The sequence below is a fragment of the Carettochelys insculpta genome, chromosome 14, assembly GCF_033958435.1.
Source record: "Carettochelys insculpta isolate YL-2023 chromosome 14, ASM3395843v1, whole genome shotgun sequence".
Lineage (NCBI taxonomy): Eukaryota > Metazoa > Chordata > Testudines > Carettochelyidae > Carettochelys > Carettochelys insculpta.
Window position 1 is genome coordinate 12,938,885 of NC_134150.1, and position 27,696 is coordinate 12,966,580.

Consider the following 27,696-nt stretch of genomic DNA (forward strand, 5'->3'; position numbering starts at 1 on the left):
TTTTTCACTAGGAGGGTGGTGAAGCATTGGAATGGTCTACCCAGGGAAGCAGTGGAGTCTCCATCCCTGGAGGTGTTTAAGTCTCACCTTGACAAAGCCCTGGGTGAGCTGATCTGATGGGTATGGTCCTGCCTAGGGCGGGGCGCTGGACTTGACGGCCTTTTTCGGTCTCTTCCAGCTCTATTGTTCTATGAGTCTATGAAATAAAGGCTGAATACATACAACTGACAAAGAATACATCAGCTACACTGATGTGGGCTGGCTAGCTGGGCTGGTTAGAGTGTGATGTTAATAATGACAAGATTGTGGATTCAAGCCCCATGTTGACAATCCCCCCACCCCTGTCCACGTTTTGGGCTTAAATTGCACCAAGTGAGGATTGGGCTGGAAAGACTTCCTGTCAGGGTGGTTAAACACTGTAATAAATTGCCTTGGGAGGTTCTGGAATCTCCATCACTGGAGATACTGAAGAGAAGATTACATAAACATCTATCAGGGATGATCTAGATCAGCAGTTCCCAACCTTTTCCAGACCGGGACCGATTTTGACAATTCGGGAAGACTTGGTGACCAAGGCAATTTGAAAATATGGGGGGGGGAGGTAAAGGAGAGTGCTGTAACTAGCCGATTTTACACCTGAGGCAAGAATATAAAATTGTGCACCTCATGTTTAGATATTCATAATAGTTATTTCATATAAAAGGGGAAATATATTAATAAAATAATAATACTACATTTACTATAGTTGATCAGAGTTGTGGTGGTGGAAATCCAGAAACTCATCATCAAGCTGCTCCCCCTGGTTTATCCCCCACAATCAGGGACTAGAGAAGTCACACTGAGGGGCTAAGAATCACTCAGGGTCTGGAGGGGGCTAGGGGAGTCACACTCAGAGGTTGGGGGAACTAGGGGAGTCACACTGAGGGGTTAGGAGTCACTTGGGCTGCAGGGGGCTAGGGGAGTCACACTGAGGCTGGAGGGATGTAGAGGGGGATAGGGGAGTCACACAGGGCTAGGAGTCACTCGGGCTGAAAGGGGGTAATGATGTCACACTCCAGGTGCAGGGGGCTGGGGAGTCACACTCAGAGACTAGAGGGGTTAGGAGAGTCACATAGGGGCTAGGAGTCACTCAGGGGTTGCAGGGGGCTAGAGAAGTCACACTCAGGCTGGAGGGGGCTAGGGAAGTCCCACTCAGGGGCTGGAAGGGGCAGGAGGAGTCCTGCGGAAACCCGGCTGGGGGGACCCCACCTCCTGCAGAGGCTAGAAGCCAGGGAACTGATCAGCTGTGCTCTCCCTCCCTCAGACTCAGGCCCTCAGCTTACCTGAGCTGGGCACTGCTCCTCAAGCATGCAATTCTCTGCCCTACAGCTGAAATGGTTCTCAATTTAATTGATTGGCTTAACTGCCTGACACCTGTTAATCCAATTAAGAAGTTGAGAACCACTGCAGGAGTGTGAATGGCTTCTTAAGAGCCACCTGTGGAGGCACCCAGCTCAGCTGGTGACCCTTTTGAAATGTAATTGTGACCCATGTTTGGGTGCCGATCCACAGGCTGAGACACCCTGATCTAGATGGCGGGTGCCTGGTCCTACCGCAAGGGCAGGGGACTCGACTTGGTGACCTCTTAAGGTTCCTCCTAGTTTTATGATTCTATGATACACAGATGAAGACTAATGAACAGGTACATTTCCTGCTTGTCAAGTATCGGAGGGGTAGCCGTGTTAGTCTGGATCTGTAACAGCAACGAAGGGTCCTGTGGCACCTTATAGACTAACAGAAAAGTTTTGAGCATGAGCTTTCGTGCGCACAGACTCACTTCATCAGATGCTGGTCTTGGAAATCTGCAGGGCCAGGTATAAATAAGCCAGAGCCTGACTGAGGATAAGGTGCCACAGGACCCTTCGTTGCTGTTACATTTCCTGCTTGGTTAACCAGCTAAAGGAAATCAAGGGAACTCATACATTAACACACTCAGGCAGATGAAATTTTAAGTGTAGAATCAAAGAGAGTTACATTATGTACAGAAATCTGATTATGTAAAATCTATTTAGTCTTCCAACGAGGAAATAGAATAGAAATTTACTACCATACACAGATGCCCAGAAGAAAGAACAGTGACCTATTAATGAAAATGCAGGAGTTAGTGGACTAACTAAATTAAAAAATATATATATAAAACTAATGCCCCAAGATATTATCAATGTCCATTGCTCTAAAACTAGCTAGAAAAAACGTAACAAAAATCTTACCTCTGTTTCCTTCCTCTCTGTTGGCGAGGTTGATCATCTTGAGGATATGTAAAAATGTCCTGGAATATTGGTTCATACTTCTTAAAAATTACAGCAGAAACAGTGAAGTTTCTTTCCAGTCTCTCAGTACGTTCTCTGAATTGCAAAGGTAGATTTGCCATATCTTCCCATTTCTTCATCTTGTTAAAAAACTCAATCAAGCTGAGGACATTTAAAAGATGGGGACGAGTAGTTTATTTTCATGAAGAATAAACAATAAAAAACATTTTACAAAAAGCACAATTTGGTTGACACTTCATGAACTGCTAAGAATGGTACATACGTAGTCTAATAACACTGAATTATTTCAAACAAGCAAGACAATTGAAACTGAACAAGGGTAAGTTCAGACACCCAAAAAGAACATTGTAGCATTACTTGCTGGTCCTCACAGTGACTTTATATATACACACTACCCGAGTGGCTTTTCTCCCCACTTATGTACCGTCAGGAGCAGTGGCTCAAACTAGTCTGCATATAAGCTTTCCATGTTCCCCTGAGCTACTTCTCTACTTTGACAGTGGGAAAAACCCTACACTCTTCACAGTAATGAAAGAATCTACAGCGACAGAGGGACAAAACAGAACATGTTTGTCATTTCTACTATGCTTTTAAATATGCTACACCTCTCATTTAGCACTGAATAATGTCAGTCAAGAAAAATTCTGTTTTTTTTATACAGGTTGAACCTAAGTGGGATGAAGTGAAAACACAAATCAAAGTAAGTTACTAGGCACAATAAAATAAAACATGCCAGCTAAACGTAATATACTGAGGGGTTGTCTACACTAGCCCCCTTTTTCTCTGAAGGGGCCATGGTAATCAGCCTGAGCAGGGATAGCAATGGTGACGAGGATGATACGACCATCGGAACCACTGGTAATGAAGTATCTGATTCAATTTCTTTTTCCAATGCCAGTAAATTTTAGTAGTATCAGCTAGGACAAAAGGATAGGTACAATTTATGCAATGATCTGCGATGTCTAACCTATAGAGCCCATGAACTGCAGCAGTGCTAATATGAAGGAGACACCAAGACATCGTCTACCATAGACCCCCTGGATAGTTGCATGTGGGAAGAAGATGGCTCCAAGACTTTTAGAGGTTCCTTCCAGGTTTGCTTCCTAGAAGGAAGCTATGGCTTGTCTAAAACAATGGACATGGCCAACAGGAAAGTAGTTTTATGTTTTAACAGAGGGGGGAAAAATATGGCTTGTGCAGGAGCCAGGGGAGAATCCCCTCTCCACAAAGTGATTTCTTCTGATAGTGGAGTATGTAGGAAGAGGACCAGACCTGACAGGAAAACATATGGTTGTTCCGGAAAAATGAAAATGTCCTCGAGTGGCATAAATATTTCAATCCATCCTGGAGTTCATGGAGTCCCAAAAATAAGGACCCATGGATGATGGCTCACAAGATTTGCATGAGTTAGGGATCCTCTCTCTTACAGGTAGATCAGGAAGGGAATCTATCCTTAGGCTCATGAGTATACCCCTTTGTCTTGCAGGAGGCAATGGTTTCTAATGGTTACAGGTTTTGGCCTCTAATGTGGAACTTGTGTTCAGAGGGGTTCCTGGGTCCAACTGGGAAAAACTAAACTTAGATTATAAATATATGTTTACAAACTGAGTAGAAACAATGTGATGATTGTTGCGGACACTGAAGAATTTGAATGCAGGGGAAAAAAAAAAAAAAAAAGAACTGGAGAGGCATCAATCTGCCGCACCACTCATATTCTAAGTTTGGAGAATAAGGAAAATAATCAGTCAGCTGCAAAACAACTACTCCTCAGAAATCTGAAGTCTCAAGAGCTGGGAGAGTGTTGAATACACAAAGAACAGAACTCAAAGACATCATCTTTTCATTGTTTGAAAGAAAAAGTGTATATGTAAACATAAATGTGCATAATTCAAGAAAGTGTTCTGATGTGACTAATGCAACTTAATGAAGTCTCACTTTCCTTTGATTATTACCACTAAATATTGAGAAAAATCCAGATAAGAATACAATTATGTATTAAATGGGTAGCTGAGCTTTTACTTGAGCCCACCGTATAAGCCCCCCAAAGACACAGCTTGCATTTCCTGAGGTTGAAATGTCAGCTTCACAGAGAGAAAAATATTGTGGTTACAATGAGTTAATGACTCAGGTGAACTCTGACCAAACTTAAAATCACAAAAAACTCTGTTAAGTTTTACTTTCTGAATTCAAAATTCTCATTCAGAATAATGGAAAGTCTTTATTAAGACAGAAATTGTCTTTAACTCATGATAGTTTTAAATTATTGTGTACAATTGTTCATAAGTAGAATTTTTGTGGCAAAGAAGTGAATCACCAAAGAATGGGGGAATCAGCTCATCAATGGGCTGGCAAATCAACATCTGCACCAAACCTGCCGGGGGTAAGCTGCTGCCATGCCTGGACATCTTGCGTACCTGAAGCACTGGCAGGCACAGAACCCTTCACCTCCCAATGGCTTCGGTGTGACAGTTCCAGCCAATGGGAGTGGTAGCCAGCACACTCCACAGCCTGTGCCACTTCCCATAGCTCCCATTGGCTGGGACTGGCGAACTGCAGCCACTGGGAATGGAAGGACTCCATGCCTGCCAGTGCTCCAGGTATACAAAATGTTCAGGCATGCCTCCGGCTTATCCTGACAGGCTGGGAGCCAAAGTCTGCAGACCCTTCTGTATTTTAAAATCTGGAGTCACTAGAAACATGCAAAAGTTTTAAATTTTAAAATTTTTAAAAAGTTTTAAATTTTAAATTAAACAACTGAACAAATATGTATTCCCATACTGTCAATATTTTAAATATCTATTTATTTATTTTTAAAAGTCTCACATATTCTAACATACTTAAAGTCTTCAAATCCTTCAAAGTCTGAATTAGTCTCCAGTTAATTAAACTTGGCTTCAGTCATTGCTGTTCTTGTATTGTTATCATAGATGTTATCAGTATTGTCTTCAGACTCCTTATCCGCCTAAATTGTGTCATCAGCAAATATAGCATCATCTTCTGACTTACTAAGTGCATGGCTGATGAAGCATTTCCAAAATTATTTTTCTATCATTTCTGAAGGAAGAGACTCCCATTCATTCTTGACCCACTAGGCAACTAGACTGATTTTAGGATTCATAAAATGCCTGACATTTTTCACTTTCACCAAGCTGAGCACATCCAGTCACAACACATTTTGCATAGGTTATCTTCAAACAGTTTGTTCAGTCAGACATCAAGTGGCAGTAGAACTGAAGCTAAGGCTGCAGGTATTATAGACAGTGTTTGTTAAAAAAGGAGCACTTGAGTGGCTTTCCAGAAGAGTTTTAGGTGCTGCCCAACTGATCAGCAGCATGCGTTTCTATTCGTGGTGCACATCGACACATGCCTCGGTGAACATAACACAATTTATTCTGCCCATCAATGGAAAAGGTTACAGGGAACACTGATTAAAGCCAAAGTAGTCTGTAATTTTTGGCCATGTTTTATCTGATCCATTTTTTGTGCCCTGAACATGTCCCAAAAGAGCATAGCAGGCTTCTGAAGATATGCCCCTAGTCTATTATTTCACACTTTTTCCAACCATTCCATGGTCTCCACTTTCATCCAACTTCCTTTTCAGGTGTATGTGCAATGATACTTGCAGGAAATTTCATGTTTTTAGGAATGTTTTTTCTATTAAAAATAATAATGGGAGGAGCTTTGATGCATTGGTCAAACATGATAAACGCACTGTAAAATGGATTTTTTTTCCATGGCCGTTTTTTAATTAAAACTGTTTCTTTTCCCAATCAACACCATTACCGTTCTGTTTCTTGGCATCAATGTTTTCAATTTGTGACAGCTCACATTCATATTCTTTTTGATGTTTTACAATAAACCTACAGAAAGATTCAATTTTCTCTTCCAGATCTCGACAGCTTTTGTGTTAGCTTTGCTCACTGATGAAAACAGACCATAGTGATTCATGAAGCAAGTATACCAACCCACTGACGCGACAAATACTAATAGCTTTATTGACTTGTATTTGTCATCCTTCAACATTTGCAGAGCGTGCAGACAAATTCCAATTTACGTGATTAGGTACCTATTTTGGCAGCATTCAACAACCCCGTCACTGAGATTTTTCTCCAGTTCAGGAAATGAAACACAGTGCTTTGGACATTTTTTCTTGCATCTTGCCATATCTCTAAAGGTTCCCCCGCCCCCAACCATTTTCTTATCTGTTTCTCATTAATAGAGACTTCATAATTAACAGCACAATTACTGTCTGCTTCTGCACATTCAACAATTTTAAGTTTGTTCACTTCATCGTAAGCAGACCATTTTCTTTTGATTTCAACATTGTTCATTTTAAATATTGCTATTAAAATCTTACAAAATAAATTATAGATTTGGAAGACTACATATTGGAATGTCACCTGCCTTATCATGGTCAAATTATTATTGTTCTTTGCTCATTTTAAAGCTGTCCTATACATTAGCATGTGTCTGGCAATAACAGGCTATTTAAATTTTATTACCAATTCCACTGATTCAGTGCATTATGTTTCCAAATGGGCTCAAAACTTATGAACACCAGTGTTTGACATGCATGAAGAGATCAAAATCACAAAGTAGCAGAATGATACCAGTACCACAGTACTATTGTTAACTATATATTTCTGATTGGCTTGTAATGTCTAGCATTTTGTGAAATGGATGGGTCAAATTTCATGCAGATCTTCAGCACCACTCAGAATTCATTTCAAACAAACCTATGTCATTAAAAAGGCCTTTGCAACTTTTAATGGCTGCAGCATCGATGTAGAGAAGTTACTCACCGTAGTAATGGTGGTTCTTCGAGATGTGTCCCCGTGGTTGCTCCACGTTAGGCGTCGGGCTCGCCCCGGCGCCACAGGTCAGATCTTACAAGCAGTTTCTGCTGGACCGCGCATGCGCTGGTGCGCGCCGCTCCCTTGCGTGCTCCTGGCCACGTGCGCGATCCGGTCCCCGCCAGTTCCTCGACCAACCGCCTCCGATGCTCCTGCAAAACACTAAACAGAGATCTGAAGCGGGGAGGATGGGCGGGTGGTGGAGCACCCACGGGGACACATCTCGAAGAACCACTGTTACTACGGTGAGTAACTCCTCTTTCTTCTTCTTCGAGTGTCCCCGTGGGTGCTCCACGTTAGGTGACTACCCAGCAGTAACCCAAAATAGGAGGTGGGTAATCGGATCATGTGCAGCTTGTCCCCAAGAGGACCGCTGTCGAGAGCTGGGTATCCTCTTGGAATACCCTGTGAAGGGCGTAGTGCTTGGCGAAGGTGTCATAGCATGACCAGGTTGCCACTCTGCAAATATCTTTTAGCGCAACGCCCTTGAAAAAGGCTGTTGATGCCGCCACCGCCCTAGTGGAGTGACCCCTGGGCATGGCCAGTAAAGGAGTCTTTTTGAGTTCGTAGCACATTTTTATGCAGGATACGATGTGCTTCGAAATTCTCTGCGAAGAGAGACCTTCTCCTTTCGATTTGGGAGCGAGAGAGACTAGGAGTCTATCCGTTTTCTGGAAGGACTTGGTCCTGTCTATATAGAAGGCTAGCACCCTCCTCACGTCCAGGAGGTGTAGGCACGCCTCTTTGTTAGAGTTATGAGGCTTTGGATAAAACGAGGGTAAAACAATAGGTTCGTTCATATGAAACTCAGAAGAAACTTTAGGAACAAAGGCTGGATGCAGCCGTAAGGTTACCGCCTCCTTGGAAAATACTGTGCAGGGTGGCGTTGCCATAACTGCCGCAAGCTCGCTCACCCTGCGAGCTGACTTGATTGCGAGAAGGAAGGTCGTCTTTATCGTAAGGAGGCGGAGGGAAACCGTGGCTAAAGGCTCTAACGGTGGTCCTGTTAGCGCACTAAGCACCAGGTCCAAGTTCCACGAAGGTGGAAGCGGTTTCTGAGGGGGGTATAGGTTTACCAACCCTTTGAGGAACCTGGTAACCATGGGATGGGCGAACACCGTGTGCCCTTCCTCTTCATGTCTGAACACCGAAATGGTGGCAAGGTGGACCTTTAACAAGGATAGTGAGAGTCCTCCTCTCTTGAGGTCCAGTAAATACTCTAATATTACAGGTACAGGCACCGAAAGGGGGGCTAACTGTTTGGTAGAACACCATGCCGTGAACCGAGTCCACTTCTGCTTGTAGGTCTTCCTGGTGGAAACCCTCTTGCTACTTTCCAGGACTTGTTGCACTTCCTCCGTACATGTGCTCTCTAGGGAGCTGAGCCATGGATTAACCACGCTTGTAGTCGCAGGCCTTGGAGGTGCGGATGCACTATGGACCACTGGGCTTGCGCGAGCAGATCCGGCGCCACCGGGAGAGGCATCGGTGGACGGTCCGACATGTGCAGGATTAAGGGGAACCATTGCTGTCGATCCCACGTTGGGACTATCAGGATCATTCGGGCTCCTTCTCTCCTGGCTTTCTGCAAGACTTTGTGGACCAGCACTGTGGAAGGAAAAGCATAAAGCAGGGGGCCCCTCCAGGAGATCGCGAATGTGTCCCTCAGGGACCCCCGTCCCAGTCCTGACCTGGAGCAGTATCGTGGGCACTTCTTGTTGTGTTGAGTGGCAAACAGGTCTATCTGGGGAAAGCCCCATGCGTGAAAAATCGGTCGTAGCAGATTGGGACGGATCTGCCACTCGTGCGTGAGTGCGAAACGCCTGCTCAGCTGGTCTGCCTTCACATTGTGAGCGCCTGGTAAGTACGAGGCTTTCAAGGTTATATTGTTGGCGATGCACCAGTTCCACAACTGGACTGCTTCCTCACATAAGGCACGGGACCGAGCTCCTCCTTGCCGATTTATATAAAACATGGTGGAGGTATTGTCTGTACTGATCCCGACTACTTTGCCTTGTATATGGTCTCGAAAGTGTCTGCAGGCGTTGAACACCGCTCCGAGCTCCAGTATATTTATGTGCAGTGACTGTTCCGTGGAGGACCACAGTCCTTGCGTCACCTCTTCGCCCATGTGTGCTCCCCACCCTATGTGGGAGGCATATGTAGTAAGAAAAACCGATACCTGTGGTTGGTGGAAGGGTACCCCTGTTAGCATGTTCTTGGGGTTCACCCACCATTGCAGGGATTTGCGCACCTCTGTCGTGGGTGACACCACCCTGTGAACGGTGTGTGCTGCCGGTTTGCATACGCTCGCCAGCCAGTGCTGCATGCTGCGCATGTGAAACCTGGCGTTCTGTACTACGAACGTCACTGCTGCCATGTGGCCCAGCAGCTGTAAGCACGTCAGAACCGGCACCGTAGGGCTGAAGGTGATGACTTGCACGAGGGAGCCAATGGCCCGAAAGCGAGTCTCTGGTAGATACACTCTCACTGTAATAGAATTTATGCGTGCCCCTATGAACTCTATGTCCTGTGTGGGGTCTATCTTTGATTTTGCCAGATTGATAACCAGGCTGAGCGAAGAGAACGTGACTGCTGTGATGCGTATCTTGCGTAGCACCTCCTCCTTCAAGGCCCCTTTGAGTAGGCAGTTGTCCAGATATGGGAATATAAATACCCCCTGTCTGTGCAGGCAGGCTGACACCACTGCCAAGGTCTTGGTGAAGACTCTGGTGGCCGAGGAGAGGCCGAACGGTAGGACCTTGTATTGAAAATGTTATTTGCCTACCATGAACCGGAGGAATCGTCGGTGAGTCGGATGGATAGTTATGTGAAAATACGTGTCTTGTAAGTCGAGGGCTGCGAACCAATCTCCATCGTCCAGTGCCGTAAGGATGGAGGCAATTGTGATCATCCGAAAGCATTGCTTGCGCAGGTACCGGGTTGAGGCCTCGAAGATGGGCCTCTAGCCTCCTGTCTTTTTCTCCCTGAGGAAGTATCTGGAGTAGAACCCTTTCCCTTGCAGTTGCTCCGGCACTCTTTCCACTGCCCCTATGAGCATAAAATGGTCTACCTCCTGCTTGAGTCTCGCTTCGTGGGAGGCATCCTGCAGGTGGGGTCTGGGTGGAGGTCGTGGTGGTGGGAGCGACTGGAAGGGGATTGCGTACCCCCCGTGGCTATGATCTCCAGCACCCATTTGTCTGTGGTGATCCTTTGCCACTGGTCGTAGAATGGTTGGAGGCGATGGTGGAATAACAGCTTCGGATGACATTGTGTGATGGTAGTGATGGCGCAGCCCTGGATCTGTGTGTCAAAACTTGTGGCCTTTGGCCCTGCCCCGAGGACGCACGGCTCTGTTGGGAACGTCGCCTGGGAGTTCTATATTGTTGATGCTGTTTATGTCACCCTTGCTCATAACCCCTGTAGTACTGGGGACGCTGTGGCTGATACTGGTACCGTCTTTGCTGAGGGTAGTACTTTTTCTTTCTGTATGGAGGGGTGTAGATCCCTAAGGTCCTAAGAGTGGCTCTTGAGTCTTTACTGGAAAGAAGGACCGAGTCAGTTGATTCAGCAAACAGCTTCTGCGTGTCGAAGGGGAGATCAATAATCTTCGCCTGCAGATCCCTCGGTATACCCGATGTTTGGAGCCAGGACTCCCTTCGCATTACCACTGCTGTAGCTGTTGAGCGTGCTGCTGTGTCCGCAACATCCAGGGCGATCTGAACTCCCGTCCTCGAGGCCGTGTAGCCTTCTTGCACGATAGCCTTGAGCATCGGCTTCTTGTCCTCTGGAAGCGAGTCCATAAGGGAGGTTAACCTAGAGTAGTTGTCGAAACTGTGGTTCGCTAGATGCGCTGCGTAATTCGCCATTCTCAACAGTAGGGTGGAGGAGGAGTAGACCTTTCTGCCGAACAGCTCTCGTTTCTTGGCATCTTTGTCCGTTCCCCCTGTTTTGAACTGAGACGTTTTTGATCTCTGTTGAGACGATTCTACCACCAGAGAATTTGGTTGCGGGTGGCTGAATAGGAACTCCATGCCCTTCGCCGGCACGAAGTATTTCTTGTCCGCTCTCTCGTGGACAGGCGGAATAGTCGCAGGGGTCTGCCATATCGTGGTGGCGGACTCCAAGATTGCTTCGTTAAGCAGTATGGCTATTTTAGAGGAGGCCAGAGGTCTCAGATTTTTAAGGAGCTTATGGTGCTTCTCTTGCACCTCTGCTGTCTGGATGCCTTGCATGAAGGCCACCCTTTTAAACAGCTCTTGGAACTGTTTGAGATCATCTGGAGGATGGACGTCCCCCGGGGCCGTAGCCTCATCCGGGGAGGACAGCGAGGAACCGCTAGGGTACGCCTCTCTGGACCCCTCCAGGTCCTGTTGACGGTGGTACATCCGCTCGCTAGAAGCTTGCGAGGGAAAATCCCGGGGTTCCAGAACCAACTCCCCCTGAGATATCTGAGTCTCTGTCCCCGTTCGCGATTGGCCTTGGGGATACGGAACTGTCTGTGGGGATCTGTCCCTGGTAGCATGCCTATGGTGTCTATGCCCCGCATGATAGGGGCGACCATGGCAACATGGGCACTGCTCCTGGGTTGGTGACCTGGACCACTCCCTTGGTGCATACCCCCTACGTCTGGGGGAGCGAGATCTTCTGGAGACATGGGACGCTGGAGAGACCGATTTGTGATAGTACTGAAGTGGCTCGAAGCCCAAGAAGGGCGAAGGTGGTCCAAGCGATGGGGAGGCTAGCTGCAGAAATGGAGATGGGGGCTCCGGATAGGCTAGGGGTGACCCCTGCCTTCTCGTTGGAGTCCGCAGCACGAGCGGAGGGCTCAGAGAAAGCAGCTCTGCAGCCCTGTCTGCAGAGGGATTGCGGTGCCGTGTTTTCTGTGCTGCCTTTCCCCTCCCCTGTGGGGGTGGCTCCCCCCCGACGCGTCGGGGATCTTGGCCCCGTAGTCTGCACCGCGCTCGGCACGCTCCTCAGCGGTGCCGCGCGGGCGGTCTCCCCTGGTGCCTGCAGGCTGCGTGCCTGCGCACTCTGCGCTGCTGGTTCCGCAGGGGTCGGTGCCGCTGTTTGTGGAGCCGCCAGTTCCGGTGCTTGCTTGGCCGCCGCCCTGCCCACGGTGCGGGGCGGCTGTTTGATCATAGGGGGCTGAACCTCCGCCACGTGCGTCTCCGCGCCGCCGCCAATCAGCTGTTGCTGCGGCTGGAGGCTGTGCGCTCCACCCATCCCGCTCGCTGTTGCTGCCGGCAGGGATCGGGTTGGGGAGATTCTCCTCCGTTTTTGCGCTGATGGGGTTAGGCACGCGGCTTTCCTTTTATGGGCCCCGGAGGGTCCGTCCTGCTGCGGCCGCTCCGGCATGTCTCGCTGGAGGGCCTTGTCGAACAGCAGCATTTTCAGCCGCATTTCCCTGTCCTTCCTTGCTCTGGCTGTTAACTTGGCGCAGAAGGAACATTTCTGAGTGACGTGGGATTCCCCCAAGCACCTTATACACTGACTGTGCCCATCAGACGCTGGCATCGCCTCGCGGCACAACTCACACTTCTTGAATCCTGAAGAGGACATTGTGGTGAGTCTTTGAGTTGTTAATAGGGTACTTAGCACCTTCTCTGTGCTTGTTCCCCTCTCGGATAAAGCCTGCCGCGGCAGGAGGGCTCATGGCCCTCGGCTCCTGGTCTCCGGTGCTCCGCTTGTTCCTTGGATTGGAAGCTTTGAATTCCTTCCCTTTCTTTGTTTTTTTTTTTTTTTTTTGTTGAAAACAACAACCGACTAACTTAATCTAAGACTGAAGAAACTTTAAAACAATTAAAAACGTTAAATACACTAACTCTGGCCGTAGCCTGAGCGGATTCCGTCTGCAGCTGATGGCGGTTAAAGAGGAACTGGGGGGGACCGGATTGCGCACATGGCCAGGAGCGTGCAAGGGAGCGGCGCGCACCGGCGCATGCGTGGTCCAGCAGAAACTGCTTGGAAGATCCAACCCGCGGTGCCGGGGCGAGCCTGACACCTAACGTGGAGCACCCACGGGGACACTTGAAGAACAATACATTATTTTACGATCAATATAAGTTCGTGGAGTGTCCCCGTGGGTGCTCCACTTTAGGGGACTGTAATGCTCACAATGGAGGGTCCAAAGCTTTTGGCCTGCATGGTGTACTAGTGTACAGCATAGTGCTTGGTAAACGTATGGACAGATGTCTAGGTAGCAGCTTTACAGATGTTCTCCAGTGGAACATTGTTAAGGAAGACACACGATGCCACTTGTGCTCTTGTGGAAGGCATGCAAACAAAACTTGGGAGTGGGCACATTGTTTAGTTCATAGCAAATATTTATGCATTGTGAGATCTATTTCAATAACCTTTGTTTAGACACTGGTTGTCCCTTGGATCTCTCTGTAGCAGAGAGGAAGATTTGTGGTGACCTTTTGAAAGTCTGTTCTTTGTAGGTAGAAGGTGAGTGCTCCACAGACGCTGAGGGTGAGAATAATAATATACCTGGCATCTGCTTGAGGTTTCAGGGAGAACACAAGTAAGTAGATTTGTTGGTTCAGATGAAAAGGAGAAATTACTTTTGGTAGGAATTTAGCATGTGGCTTTAGAATTACTTTGTCCTTTTGGAAAATCATAAATGGCATGTCAGTCATGAGAGCTACGACTTTCCCTACCTTTCTGGCTGATGTAATAGTGGTGAAGGAGGACACCTTCATAGACAGGTGCAATAGTGAGCATGTGGTAAGTGGTTCAGATGGCTTTCATGTGAACGTGTGTAATATCATCACATCTGCCTGGGTTCCTGTGTATGTAGATGTTATTAAATCCTTCTATAAAGTTTTTCCTGATAGGGTGGGCAAAAATGAACATCCCTATATTACATGATACTTGGCAGAAATTGCCACTAAGTATACCTTTATGGATGCGTTAACAAGGCCCTGATGCTTGAGGTGCACTATGTAAACAAGTGTTGGTATTGGTGCACACCAGGGGGGATATTGCGTGATTTATACACCATGTCTGAAATCCATGCCATTTTTGGTCATGCGTCTTTCTGGTGCTTGGCTTGTGGCTATTAATGAGGATTGATCGTACTTCTCTTGAATGTTACAATCCCAGGGTTGTTAACCCTGAAGGAAGCACACCTGCAGTTGCAGGATCTCGATGTGTGAGTGAAGTGTCCTGCCCTTGTCCAAAGTAAGCAGGCGAAGAGTCCATGGGAGATACAGAGACAGACCTAACAACAGTTGTTTCAGATATGGGTACCAGACTTTTCTGGCCTCGGAGGAGCTATCAGGATGACTTAAGGTTTTTGCTGTCTTATTTTGTATACCACTCCCTGGATGATGTGAATCAGAGGAAAAGCATACTGTAGGGAAGCATCCCATATAATTGTGAATGTCTCCTCCAGGGACTTCTTGCCTAGGTCTGCTCCTGAGTAGTGTTTGGGGCACTTTGTGTTGCTGTCTATAGCAAAAAGATACATAGTTGAGTAGCCCAAGTTTGAAATGTATTTTCTACCTGAGGGTCAAATGCCCATTCATGGCTGCGCCTGCTGAGTTTGTCAGCAATTGTTTTTTGCTTTCCTGGGAAGTGTGTGGAGCTGCAAAGTGCATATTGTTTTTATGCACCAGTCACAGGGATGGATTGCTTTCACACAGTTGGTATGAGTGTGCTCCACCCTGGTTGCTTATATAATGCATAGTGGTTGTACTGTCTGTAAATATTTTTACTCATCAATTGATTTCAGTGGGAAGAAGTGTTCACATGCTCTCCTCACCACCCTCAGTTCTAGAAAGTTGATGTGCAGTGTTGTCTCCTCTGGAGACCTGTATCCTTGAATTGTAGGCTACTGTGTTTGGGTTCTCCAGTCCTGTAATGACGCATCTGTTGCAATTTTCAATGTCAGCATTTTTGCAGTAAAGGGGCTACCCTGGCAGACATTGAGGGGTTAAAGTCCACCAGTTTAGTGATAGCCTGACCCTTTGTACCGTTTAGAGCTTTCTGTGAACAGACTGCCTCTGGGGCTTGTAGATAGTCTTCAGCTCTGCCTGGAAGAACTTCATATGGAATCTTGCATATTTCACCACATAAGAGGTGGCTGACAAATATGGCCAAGCAGTTGTAGGCACTTTCTTGCTGTGACTCGAAGACTCTATTGGATGATATTTATTAGGGTAGTCATGCTGTAGTATCTCTCCAGTGGAAACACTGCTCTGGCTTGAATGGTATTGAGGTGTGCCCCTATAATGTCCAGTTTTTGAGTACAGGTGAAATGAGACTTGAGGAAGTTTACCTAGACACCTAGGGACATTAGAATGCATGTGTCTGTGCCCTTTGCCTGTTGGGCTGAGGCTGCAACTATCAGCCAGTCATCCAGGCACAGAAAGATTTTTATGCCCTTTTGGTGCAAGTAGGTGACTACTGATGCAAATACTTTTGCAAAGACCCTTGAGGTCATGGTTAGTCCAAATGGGAGGACTCGATATCAGAAGTATTGCTCTTTGATGTTGAATTGCAGAAATCCTGCATGTCGGGTGTACTGAGACATGCGCATAGGCATCTTGAAGGATGACAGATGACATCCAATCTCCTTTGCTCAGTAATGAGACTGTTGTTTCCCGTGTTGCCATTTTGAAGTGTTCATGGCAAAAGTATTTTTTATTATCTTGTAGACATAACATGGGCCTCCATCTCCACTTTTTAATTTGGTGAGGAAGTAACTTGAATAGAACTCTTTTTGCCGTTTTGTACCAGTACCTCTTCTATTGCTCCTAGATGGAGTAGATGTTGGATCTGCTTTCCTAGGAGGGTCTTGTGTGAAAGGTCCCTGAAAAGGGATGGGGAGGGTGGTTCTGTAGGGGGAATAGAAAGGAAAGGGATGGAGTAGTATCCCCTGGTAACTACTGCCAATAGTCATCTATCTGATGTAATGTTGTGCCATTACTGGGTAATATGGGAGGGAGCGATGGCTGAAGCACTGTAAAGCAGAAGATGTGTATATTTGGAGAGATGTCAAACTCTGGGACGAGGCTTCAAAAGGACTGTCTGGACATTGAAGGTTGTGATGATGAGGACCGATCTTGTGGACGGAGTTTGTGTGGCTGCCTCAGACTCCTCTGTTGGTCATAGGGCCTCTGAGACAGAGTAGTGAAAGAATCTGAATTTTTGGTTGCAGAACCTGTTTTGCCTCTTCTTGAGCTGTAGTATACACACATCTAGCATGACAAAAAGATTTTTAAATGTGTGGAGAAAGACATCTGTTGAGTACACAAACAGCTTCTTACCCTCCAATGGCAAGTCCTCTACCCTGGTCTTTATCTTCTTAGGGAATCTCAAGAGATGTAACCAGGAGTTCTATTGCATTACAACTACCATGGCAAGCAACCTGGCCACTGTGTCTGCATAGTCTAAGGAAGACTAAAGAGTGGCCTGTGTAATGAGGAAAACCTCTTCAAGAGCGTCCTTAAACTTCTCCCTTGCTTCCTCTGGCAATTTATCAATAAAGGATATTAAATCCTCAAATACGTTGAATGTGTACATGGAGACAAGAGTGGAATAGTTTGCTATTCTGAATTGGAGGGAGGCTGAAGAATATTTGTTTCTCTCAAACAAATCCAGTCTTTTCCACTCCTTGTTGTAAGGGATGGACTTGAACTGTGTCTGTTTACCTCTATGGTGTACTGCATTCATGATCAGCAAGTTGGGTGTGGGGTGGGTAAATAAGAATTCTGCACCTTTCACCAGGACATGGTACTTCGTACCTTCCCTCTTTGACATACATGGTATAGTGGCAGACGTCTCCCATGTTATTTTGGCTGGGTCCAGGATACCCTCATTAATGGGTAAAGCTATCTTATTTGCTGATCATGCCTGCAGGATGTTCTTAAGTTTGTTCTGGGGCTCTGCCAGCTCTACTAGTGATATCTCCAGTGCATCTACTACTCTTTCAAACAGCTCCTGGAAGGATGTGAAGTCATCAGACACTGTCTCTGTGTGCGCACACACACGCACCCCTGGCTTGGGGGATTCTCTGCATGTTGGGTTTATGTCCTAAATTGTGCTCATGGGTCTCCAAAAGGCCATGTGGTAGGCATGGCCTATGGGTGGCATCCCCGGCAATGGTTGCAGAGTGTCTGGGTATCCAAGGAGTGGGTTCCATCTGATGAGACAGGTGGTTCAGAGCTGCCAGGTGTCAAAACAAAGGTGGGTACCAATCTGCTTGGAGTAGCTTCAGTACCAAATAGTGTTGTTCTTGGTAAAGAGGTGGGAGCCAAGTTTTCATGAGTCGTCAGTGGTGGTGGTACCACAAATGCTGGTACCACGGTGCATATCGTAGATTACGGGGTTGGTGCCAATGCAGTGTGCGCTGCAGATGATGGCACTGTACTGATTGTGAGAGGTATCAGGACTGGAGGTTTTGGTGCGAGGATGGGGTAGGCTTCTTCGGATGCATACCTGTAGCAAGGAGAAGCTTGGCAGCTACTTTTTCTCTTTGGGACTTTGGTGCTTTCGATGGTCCCAGTGCTTCACAGTCCGGTACAACTGGTACTGGGGCTTCTTGGGAAAAGGCTTCATTTTGGACCACTCTCTCGTGGGTGAAGTTCGCAGCTTATGTTTTGTTGGCTGCTTAATTTTTGATGTCCCTTTCTCTGATGCTACCATTGGAGACATTGTGGGAGAAGCCCTGGTATTAGAGGCCCAGGTATGTCTCAATGATTTTTCCATTAGAATTAACTTTAGTTGCAGGTTTCTCACCTAGTGTGATCTGGCAGAGAGCTTCTTTGGCAATGTGGGCAATTTTGGGGTATGTGCCTCACATACACAACAAATACATGGGGAGCATACATCTGACACTTGACTGGAGAGCCTGCAGGTTGTACACCTTCTAAAGCCCAGTGAGCCTGGCATTCTGCTATCTTCTGCTTTGCTTCTTTTACTGAAAAAAACCATTATTTTTAAAGAGGATGAGAGGCAATGAAGGATTAAGGGGAATGCAGGAGTGCCAACGGGCACCAGCTGTTAGACAGAACCTCAAAGAAAGTAAACCATTTCTTTTTGAAATGACATAATGCAGGGGGCTAGGTAACTTGGATGAAAAACGAGGCTAACTTCAATAAATTAACTATTCACAGAGGAAAATTAGAGAGCTGCTGGAGTTCCAACCTCAGCCAAGGACGGTAGAGAAGTAACTATGGGACAGTTGACAGCACAAGGTGGGTAATGGCTCATGGACGCAAGAGACGTATACCATGCATGCATGCCACACCAGGGCACTGCTGCTAAAAACTTATGACTAAAAGTGCAGGGCACCGCAAACACCTCAAGTGGAGCATACACAGGGACACTCCTTGAAGAAGTGACATTTCATCATTGGTGAACTACAACAGGGGGTCAGCAAACTTCAGCTCAGAGCCTGTCAGAGTAAGCCAGTGAAACCCAAGGACATTTTGTTTACCCAGAGTGTCAGCAGGCATGGAGCCACTTAGCTCCCTGTGGATATTATTCGCTTTTCCTGGCCAATGGGAGCAGCACAAAACAGTGAGGGCTCAGAAACGTGCTGGCTACCACTTCCCTCTACTCCCCTTGGTCAGGAAGAGCAAACTGCAGACACTGGGAGCTGCAAGACTCCAGGCCTACAAATGCTACAGGTAAACAAAATATCACAGTGCACCAGTGCCTTACCCTGAGGGGCTGAGAAATGAAATCTGCCAATCCCTTGATACAGGATCAGCTCATACTAGAGCAGTGGTTCACAAACTTTTCAGCATCACACCCTGCCCGCTTTCACTTTTGAGAAATCCTCACTTCCCCCCAGCTCTTCTCTACCATCATCCATCCCCACTTTTAACAAAAAATTCAATTTATAATTTAAAATAAACATAAAATCTTGATATACAATGTTATTTAAATTTAGAAGCAAGCACAAATCATTTTTCTTGGCCCTTTGCTGGTGCCTGGTGCAGCCCTTGGCCAGCTGCCTGAGCCCCATGCCAGCTACCAGAGCTGCCTGTGCCAGCTGCCCACATGCCCAAATCCTGCACATCCAGAGCCGCCTGCCCAAGCTCCACACTGCCAGGGCCAGACACCCACCCACCTGCCTGCAAGATGTCTGGGCCAGCCAGCTGCTTCAGCTAAAGCTGCCCACCTGCGCCCTGCACTGACAGTGCCAGCTGCCCACCTGCCAGCCTGAGCCGCCGAAGCCCTGCCCTGCCGAGGCCCGCTGCCCACCCATGCCACATGCTGCCAGGGCCAGCCGTCTGCTCACCAAACCGAGCCACCCAAGCCACATGCTGCCAGGGCCAGCCGTCTGCTCACCAAACCCCGTGCTGCTGGGACCAGCTGCCCACACTGCCAGGGTCAGCCGCCCAAACTCCCTGGGCCAGCCACGTGCAATGCCAGGGCCGGCGCCCAAGCGCCCGCACTACCAGGCGCCAGTCGCCTGAGCCCCTGTGAGCCACCCACCTGAGCCCCTCCCCTCCTGCTCTCCAGGCACCCCTAGCCTCCACCTAATCCCATTCCCCTCCCCCAGGCCAGGCACCCCCAGCCAACATCATCCATCCCCCCACCAACTCACATTCACTCACCTCTGCAGGAGGCAGCTAACTCCACACGGATATTCACCAGCTGCCTACTTTATAGTGGCTGCATGGGGTTGCCCACGTGAAATGGCTTCGCGCCTGCATGCCCCACCCCTGGAAATTCTTCAAGCCCCGCCCCCCAGTTTGGGAATCCATGTGCTAGAATCATAATGTTTTGTCTACTTACCTTGAGGGGGAAGGCTAGCTGATAAATGAATGGGCTAAAGAACAAGTATATACAACGTATTGCAATACCCTTCTTCTTAGGCACTGCATCAAAAAGCAGGAAACATAAGTGAGTTAAAGATTATTTTCAACTTTCACACTCAATTTCTAGACCTTTGCAGGTGTAATGTAGTCTTTTACATTTTATGAACATAGTTGCACTTTTGAAAGAGAAATTACCTCTGTTCCGAACAGCGCAAGATTCTTGTTAAGGATACATAGTTTCCCTCGACTGTCCCTCTGCTCACTGTTGGGACTGCTTTTCTGCAAGCCACATACAAGGCACATGCTAGCCAATGTAGATCATTCCCCTGTGAAATTAAAACATTACATTACACCATTTGAAGGATACACTGACAACTGTTTCTTTTACTTCAGCCATGCACCCACTTTAGAGAAAAAAGTAAAATATAACCCAGTACATTTCAAAAATAAAGGTTGCAAAACTTACCTCAATCATTCAAAACCTCTATTTAGTTATCACCTAATTAAGAAATTTTAAAAATGTTCTAATTAAGTAACATCATAAGTCCCAAAATTAAACATTACATTTGTAAGTCTTAAGGCAAATTTATCATGGGGCATTCTGCATTTCTTTACTTCTACCAAGACATTTATTTTAAATGTTTATCACCTTGCAAATATCAAATCTGCTACTGCAACATTGTTCATCCCCAAACTGATTTACAGCAACTGTATATTCAAGTCTGTTTCCCTCTATTTCTATGTCTACCTTACACAACTGAACCACTGCACATTTAGTTGACCCTCACAAAAATAAACTCCTTTGACTCTAATAGAAATGGTTCCTAAAGACCATGTTTATTTTTTCCTCGGGGCTGAGACTAAGTTTTCAAAGCAGGCTCTACAGTTTGGCTGCACCCAAAACCCAATTGTTAGAAACTTATATACTTGGTCTGGCTACACATAATTTTTATCTAAGTAACTGAAAGTGTCACAAAGATAAGATTCAAGGCATTTTCTACCAATGGGTACAGATACCTTAGTGTCCTACAAGGAAATATTTTATAGGTAATTAATGTTCCAATGCCAACATATACACTACACGTGCTAATATATAAGGTGTAATTTTCCTGGGCTTTCTGGCATGCAGAAAGAAGGCATATGAGACAAATCTATTCCTAAGAAATAACCAGTACCAAAAAAATGCCAAACAGACTTGGCAGCAATTTAAATAAAATCCAAAGACTTCAATTGATAAAGTATAAACAGGGAATTCCTAACTGCATACAACAGACAGCAATGAATAAAAGGTGTTCTGCAGACAATGACATGTTTGCAATGTCGTTGTAGCAGTGTTAGTCACAGAATTTTGCAGAGACAAGGCGAACAAGGCAATTATCTTTCACAAGCACAAACTCTGACCAAAAGGGCAAACTTTTGGGCTACACAGAGTTCTTAAAAAAGTCTGAAAGCCTCTACCTTCCACCAAAAGAAGCTGTTCCCATAAATAAATAAAACCTCATCACCTCATCCACTCATCATACTGAGTTTAACTTTAAAAGTCTGTAACTGAAGTAACAATTTACTAAATTACCAAAATGTTGATTTTAAATTTGGTGCTTTCACATCACTGTTCTGTTCCAAACAAATCAGAATTATATGTACAGTAAGAGGGGGATACACAAGGTCCTCAAAAGAAGCAGAAAATGTCCCCTTAACTCAGCTTTTTTGGATTTCCAGTTTGTGTGGTTTGGTGATTTTTTTTTAAAACACTGACTTATAAAATATACATAAGGGAAGCTAGTATTGCAAGCTTTTGAGTACAGGAATCAAGTTCTCATACGGTGGCAGAGCGCAAAAAGCACAAGGAGCTGGCTGAGTGCTTGTAATCTTAATTTCACTTTAAATATATTTTGCATATGTAGGCTGAACCTCTCTAATCTGGAACCCTCTTGTCCGGCAAACTCTTGTGCTCTGGCATGATTTTAGTTAGCTGGATGACCACCCATTATGGGTGTGGCCAAACTTCCCATGGTTCCATAAAGTTTGTCTGTAGCCACCAGTCCAGGCTCTCAGTGTTCTGTGCCGCTCTTTAGCTGTAATTTACCGCAAAAGTCTTCTAACAGCCCAGTAAACAGTGGAAGTGCAAGCAATGTGCTAGAAAATATTGACCTCCCGTCGTCTGGCAAATTCTCTTGCCTGGGATCGGGTCAGGTCCCCCATGACAGAGGTTCAGCCTGTAAGTTAAATTTAGAATTTATTATGTAAATATATTTGATTTCCATCTTATTGTATTAAGATAGATACAGCAGCTGGGTCTGCACATGAACTTAATTTCGAAAATACAGGCCCTCTTTCAAAGAATGCAGGAAGCATCTACATGAATGTGTTCTTTCGAAAGAAATCGGAGGAATGTGGCTAAGACTTCGAAATCCAGACCCCAATCCTGTAATAGTTGGAGCACCCCCTTTTGAAATAAAGTATGTGTAGATGCTCCATGACCTCCTCTTTTGAAAGAGGAATCTGTCATGGTGCCGGTCAGCTGGAGCGCAGAGATGCACTGGCCCACAGCAGCAGGGCTCTATGATCACTGCATCTGGCTGCTCTTAAAGCTCCATGGATCCAGAAATCCTGTGGCAGGAAAGAGCATGCTGGCCCCCAGAACACTGCTGCACAGCAATGGCCAGCAGCAGCCACCTACCGCAGGAATCCCAGAGACCTCCTGGGACTCTGGAAGGAGGAGGTGGTGTTGAGGGAGATGAAGGTGAAGCACCACAACACTGTGGCATTCGGCCTCCTCACCGATGGCCTCAGCACCTGGGGGACACCCCAAGCATACTCCCGACCAAGTCTGGAGCAAAGTAGAAGAGCTCCGGCAGCGCTATGCCCAGGCCTGCGATGAGAGCGGGCACTCAGGGGCAGGTCCCTCTACCTGCCCCTACTACTAGGAGTTCTGCTCCATCCTGGGGCCCTGGGACAGCTCCCTGCCACCAGGGACATGGCTATAGGCTATATATATATATATATATATATATATGGCTATATATCAGGGACATGGCTATACACCAGCCCAAGGAAGAAGCCCAGGAGGAGCCAGGCAAGGGAGCTAGAGCCAAAGGACCACCATGGAGTGGTCAAGTGAGAAGGGGGACTTTGTGATTAATGTGCCCATCTGGTCATCCCGACGGGTGACCGGGAGCCACACATCACCGGAGCTCGTCAAGGGACCTGATGGTACATCCATGGTGGGGCATGCACTCCGGCTAGTGGGGCTGGGGTGACAGCTGCCAGCAGGCCACACACAGGTCTAGGAGTCCAGACCCAGACATCCTGGAGTGCTGTGGCCCATAGCACACCATGACGCCTTCTGGTGACAGCCAGCACTCAGAGCTGTGGACAGCTCCGTCTGCCACATGCACAGCAAGAGGTAGGTGGGGATGGACTGCATCTGGGGACAGTCCCACTTGGGCAGGGAACCCACGTCCCCCCCAATACCCCATGGATGCTATGCCTGTGTTTTCCCTGTGGGGTGGGTGTCATCCCTGGGGGCATGGCCCCAAGGTTCCTGATTGAGGCTGTAACACCAAACTTAATCTCCTTTCAGCTGTGTCGTTTGAGAGTCAGCAGAGTCCGAAGGAGCGCTTGTAGCCGTGTGGATGCTCTCTTTTGAAAGAACAGCGCAATCTTTGCATGTTTTCGAAAGGCTAGATTTCGATTGCGGTCATTCAATTTTTAGCCTTTCGAAAGAGAGCTCCTGTGTTGATATAGTTATTAACACTTTTCTTCACTGTCATTTTTTTTTTGGAGGATCAAATTTAAAAGTTGTGTTTTCTTTCTGGAACCTGTCCATGCTGAAGAATGTGCCTGCTTATATGCTAGACGGAACAGAGTTTCTTTTGTTATCATGACACATCAGATGTTTGTATGAATAGGCACCAATTCATACCCCAATATTTGTAGGTTTATATACTACCTTTTAAATTGAATCACAGTAGTTGTGTAAGCAAACTGTACACACATTTTTTGAAAATAAAACCCATATTGTTTGTTTCTCCTTTAGATTTAAAAGGCTTTACCACTCGTATCTCTAAAACTGGCTCACAGAAGTACAGAATTCTGAAAGCAGCAAGCCAAAAGACACAACAGAAAGACCACGAACCACTACCTTCAACGTATCACTTTAGTTTTGTTACCTAAATTTAGTTATTTATACTAACACTTCACTCACCAGCAAATATTCCTCTTTAGCTTTTATAAAAGCAGCAAAGCTGTGGAAAGTCACTTCAGTTCTTATCTATTTAACAAAGATTGCTTAGAGGTGGGATACTGGTGAATGTCAGTGGCGTATGCTCCAAGAGGAAGGAGCGGAAGAGCCTTACTACTACGGCTACTGCTAACAGTTGTTAAAAAGCGAAGAAGAGACTCGGCTCCATTTATGGAATTTCTGGGGGCTGAGAAATGTTGCGGAAATGGACACCTGGTAATTTCGGAAGAGCTGGTGAGAACTATCCTGCTTTGCACTGGGTTCGGTCTCGATCAGGAAAAGGCGGGACGCTCCGGCTAACCCCTCACGGGCGGGGACTCCAGCCCTCCTTCCCTCACGGGGCAAACAACAACATCCTCTTAAAATCACCCAACCTGGGGCGGTAGAGGGCGGGGCCTCAGGACTCGCAGCACGGGGCGCTACTAAGCCGTTTCCTGGCGCTGGAGAGGAGGGTCGCAGAGGCAACAATGAAGGGGGCAAGTTCCGCGTCTGGGCCGAGCCTCTCACAGGAACACCCCCTCCCCGCGGCTAGTCCTATGCCGCCCCTTCGCCGCCCCTCACCTCCAGGGTGTAGTTACGCCTCATGCCCTGGTAGCTGAGCCAGGCCTCGGCCCGGGCGCGCTCGTCCATGTTAAGGCTGCTACAGAGCTCCTCATAGCGCTGCCGAGTACCCCACTCCTCCGCCGCGGGGGAGGAGGCGGCGCCCCCGACGCCCGCTTCGGCCTCCTCCTCCTCTTCGCCCGGCATCCTCTACCCAGTCACTAGAGGGCAACGCGGGCCTGTCGCACACTGCGCCTGCGCCGGATCGGAGCTGGGAAGCTGCGTTCGAATGCAAACACCCCGGCGCCGAGCTCCGCCCCCGCCCTCTGCCCCACCCTACACGCTCATTGGACAGGCGGGGGAGCCTGTACCAATCAACAGGCTCGTGGCGGATAGGCACAGTCCGCCTCCTCCTCCTCCGACGGCGCCTCCGTGGCGTAAGTCAGCGAGCCGAGCCCGCCCTTCCGGCCGGCAGCCAAAAGTACCACCCCCAACATGCACCGCGGCGTGGCTCAGGCGCTGCAGAGAATGGCGGCAGATCCCACTAGTCGTCTCCTGCCAGAACTCTGCTGGCCGCATGTGACGGCAAAGGCCACGTGGCGGCCCCACTGCCGTTTAACTTCCTGCTCCAGCGTGTGTCTGGGCTGTTCCGGGACAGCGGGACCGCGCGGGGACACCAAACAACTCCCCGACCGCGCCCCCTGCGCAGAAGAGCGTCGGCTTAAGTAGCAGGCGCTGCTCTTTAAGACACAGGGACTGGCGCTCTGTCCGCCGCAGGCCCGCCCGCGTGGAAATGGCGTCCGTCAGCTGCAGGAGTTACGGTTCGGCTCGGTTCGGCGGCTCTCGGCACGCAAATCGTTGCAGCGCCCCTGCGCGGCAGGGCGGCACTTTCTCGTGGAAACGTAGATCATGTCTGCACCGCAGATTCCCAGCCCAGGGATGAAGCTGGATGTTCTATTGACACTTTGTGTGGGGATGGTGAAAGTCTGGGTGGAGCGAACGGGTTGGATTCCAATTAGCTTTCCGGCCCAGTTCCTTGTGAGTTCGCGGGTCGGTCTCTTGCCTGATTAGAACGGGAACTTTGGAATCTCCACCCCTAGGTTTTACACCTGGCTGTGTCAGGACCATGCTTTGTAAGTTTAGACAAGTTACAAATTCCTTAACCCAATTTTTACCAGTAAAGAAGTTATACTTTTACAGACCTTGCAGGGCTCTGTGAAGTTAATGGATGTTCACTAAATACTTTCAGATCTACAGGTAACAACCACAATACAATTACCTTTATTTTAAGTCATTCAATTAGATAAAAAGTTAATTTACATAAAACTGAGAAACACAAACTCAGAATCTATCAACCTAAGTTGAAATAAGCCAGTGGAATTTGATGTTCTATTTATAAAGAATAGGACCTGCTATTATTGGCAGTACCAGAGTGTAGGACCAATGCAGCTAGGTTGGTGGTAGGAGGGAATGAACCTGCAACCTCAGGAGCTAAAGCCCTGTGCTCTACCACATGAACTAAAAGGTGCCAGCGAAGGCCGTAGAACAGACACTTCACTCTCCCTTGTCAGTGGTCTCAGTGCCTCTGGAGTTACAAGAGCATGGAATCTGATTTCTGATTTCAGTCTGTTTGTTCATAGACTGTCAGTCAGTATGAAATGAACTGGTAGGTCTTCATTTTCATGGGATAAGTGGCCACATAAAATAAATCCACTATCAGGGTTCCTTTCCCCAACAATAGACATCAGAATTGAACAGACCCCTCAAAGTTCTGTACAAATGAAATTTTAATTCAACATCAAGGAAAGTGCAGAAAGCATTTTGAACTTTTGCTGTGAAGGGTGTCTCTCTTTGGTCTTGTACTAATCAAATTTCATGTCTACATCAAAAGTAGTTAGTGCTACTGGGGATGATTTTATACATAAAGGCTCTGGTTACACTTGAAGCATCTGTGGAGAGACTTTTCTGTTGGAAGAGATTTTCCAACAAAATGTCTGTCAACAGATTGTGACCATACACCAAAGCGGATTGATCTGTCGATCCACTCTGTCAACAGAGTGTGGCTGGACTGTCCAGCCTTCTCGACAGAACATCGGACTGGAAGCTCAGTAAACAGGGGTGCCTGGTGAATCAGATGCCTTCTGTCTGTTGACAGAAGGGCCCCTAGAGCGTCCACACAGCGTTTTTTGTTGACAGACTGTAAAGGCATTCTTCCTCATCTGGGAGAGGTAGAAGGTTGTCAGGGAAAGTGCCAACTTTTGTTGACGCACTGTTGACAAAACACATTTTGTGTGTGGATGCTCCATCAGTTTTTCCAACAAAACTCTCTAGCATAGACGTAGCCAAAGAGTAAAACTGAAAAGCAGTGAAAGGTGACTTGTGTAGCCTGAAACACTTTATTTTCCAAGAACTAACTAGGACATGACATTTTTATCTACTCTAAAACACTAGATGGCAACAGAGAATTAATCTGAAGAGCATGAAAGATTACATGGCAGTGTTTGCTAACATTTACTGTGATTCTAACCAACAGTCATTAATGTCAATAGTATTTTAGGCCCAATCCAATTTTCCCTGAAGTCAAGGAACAGAATCCCATTCATTTCAGTGGGAGCTGAATGAAACTGTACAAAACTAGTCTCTAACAGGCTAATTGATAATAGACTAGTTGGAAGTTCAGATTAAATTTACTTTAAAATACGACTAATGGGGAAAGAGCATTGCCTTTTAAAACAGAACAGTAAGATTTTCGTTGGCCTTATTTATATGCATATGTTCATAACACACTGAAAATTTCTCCTTCCTAACTGAAATTTTCCGTACTTGATTTTAGACTAGGGTGATTCTCCCTCCCCCGCAGTATGAGCAAGCTGACTTTTTTGCTCTGACCATTGAAAGTGGCTAAACCTTTTCAATTTGAGGATCTGTAGAATCAGGACCTTAATTTGTGTTAATTTACATAGTCCAGTTCA

At 46.9% G+C, this 27,696-nt stretch overlaps 1 protein-coding gene across 4 annotated transcripts in view; it reads right to left on the bottom strand.

Moving 5' to 3' along the window:
* Positions 1 to 25,051, bottom strand: part of RBL2 (RB transcriptional corepressor like 2) — a 95,630-nt gene extending 70,579 nt beyond the window's left edge. For 2 of the 4 annotated variants that reach the window (XM_075008471.1, XM_075008472.1), the window contains exons 1-3: positions 24,746 to 25,051; positions 20,137 to 20,267; positions 2,250 to 2,450 (exon numbers count right to left, since the gene is read on the bottom strand). In XM_075008471.1, coding sequence (XP_074864572.1) covers positions 2,250 to 2,450; positions 20,137 to 20,267; positions 24,746 to 24,931 — 518 coding nt within the window. In that variant the 5' untranslated portion in view covers positions 24,932 to 25,051. Of the gene's footprint in view, positions 1 to 2,249; positions 2,451 to 19,918; positions 20,002 to 20,136; positions 20,268 to 24,745 lie in introns of those variants that run through there. The other 2 variants (XM_075008470.1, XM_075008473.1) reach the window with 2 other exon arrangements.
* Between the last annotated feature and the right edge of the window lie 2,645 nt (positions 25,052 to 27,696).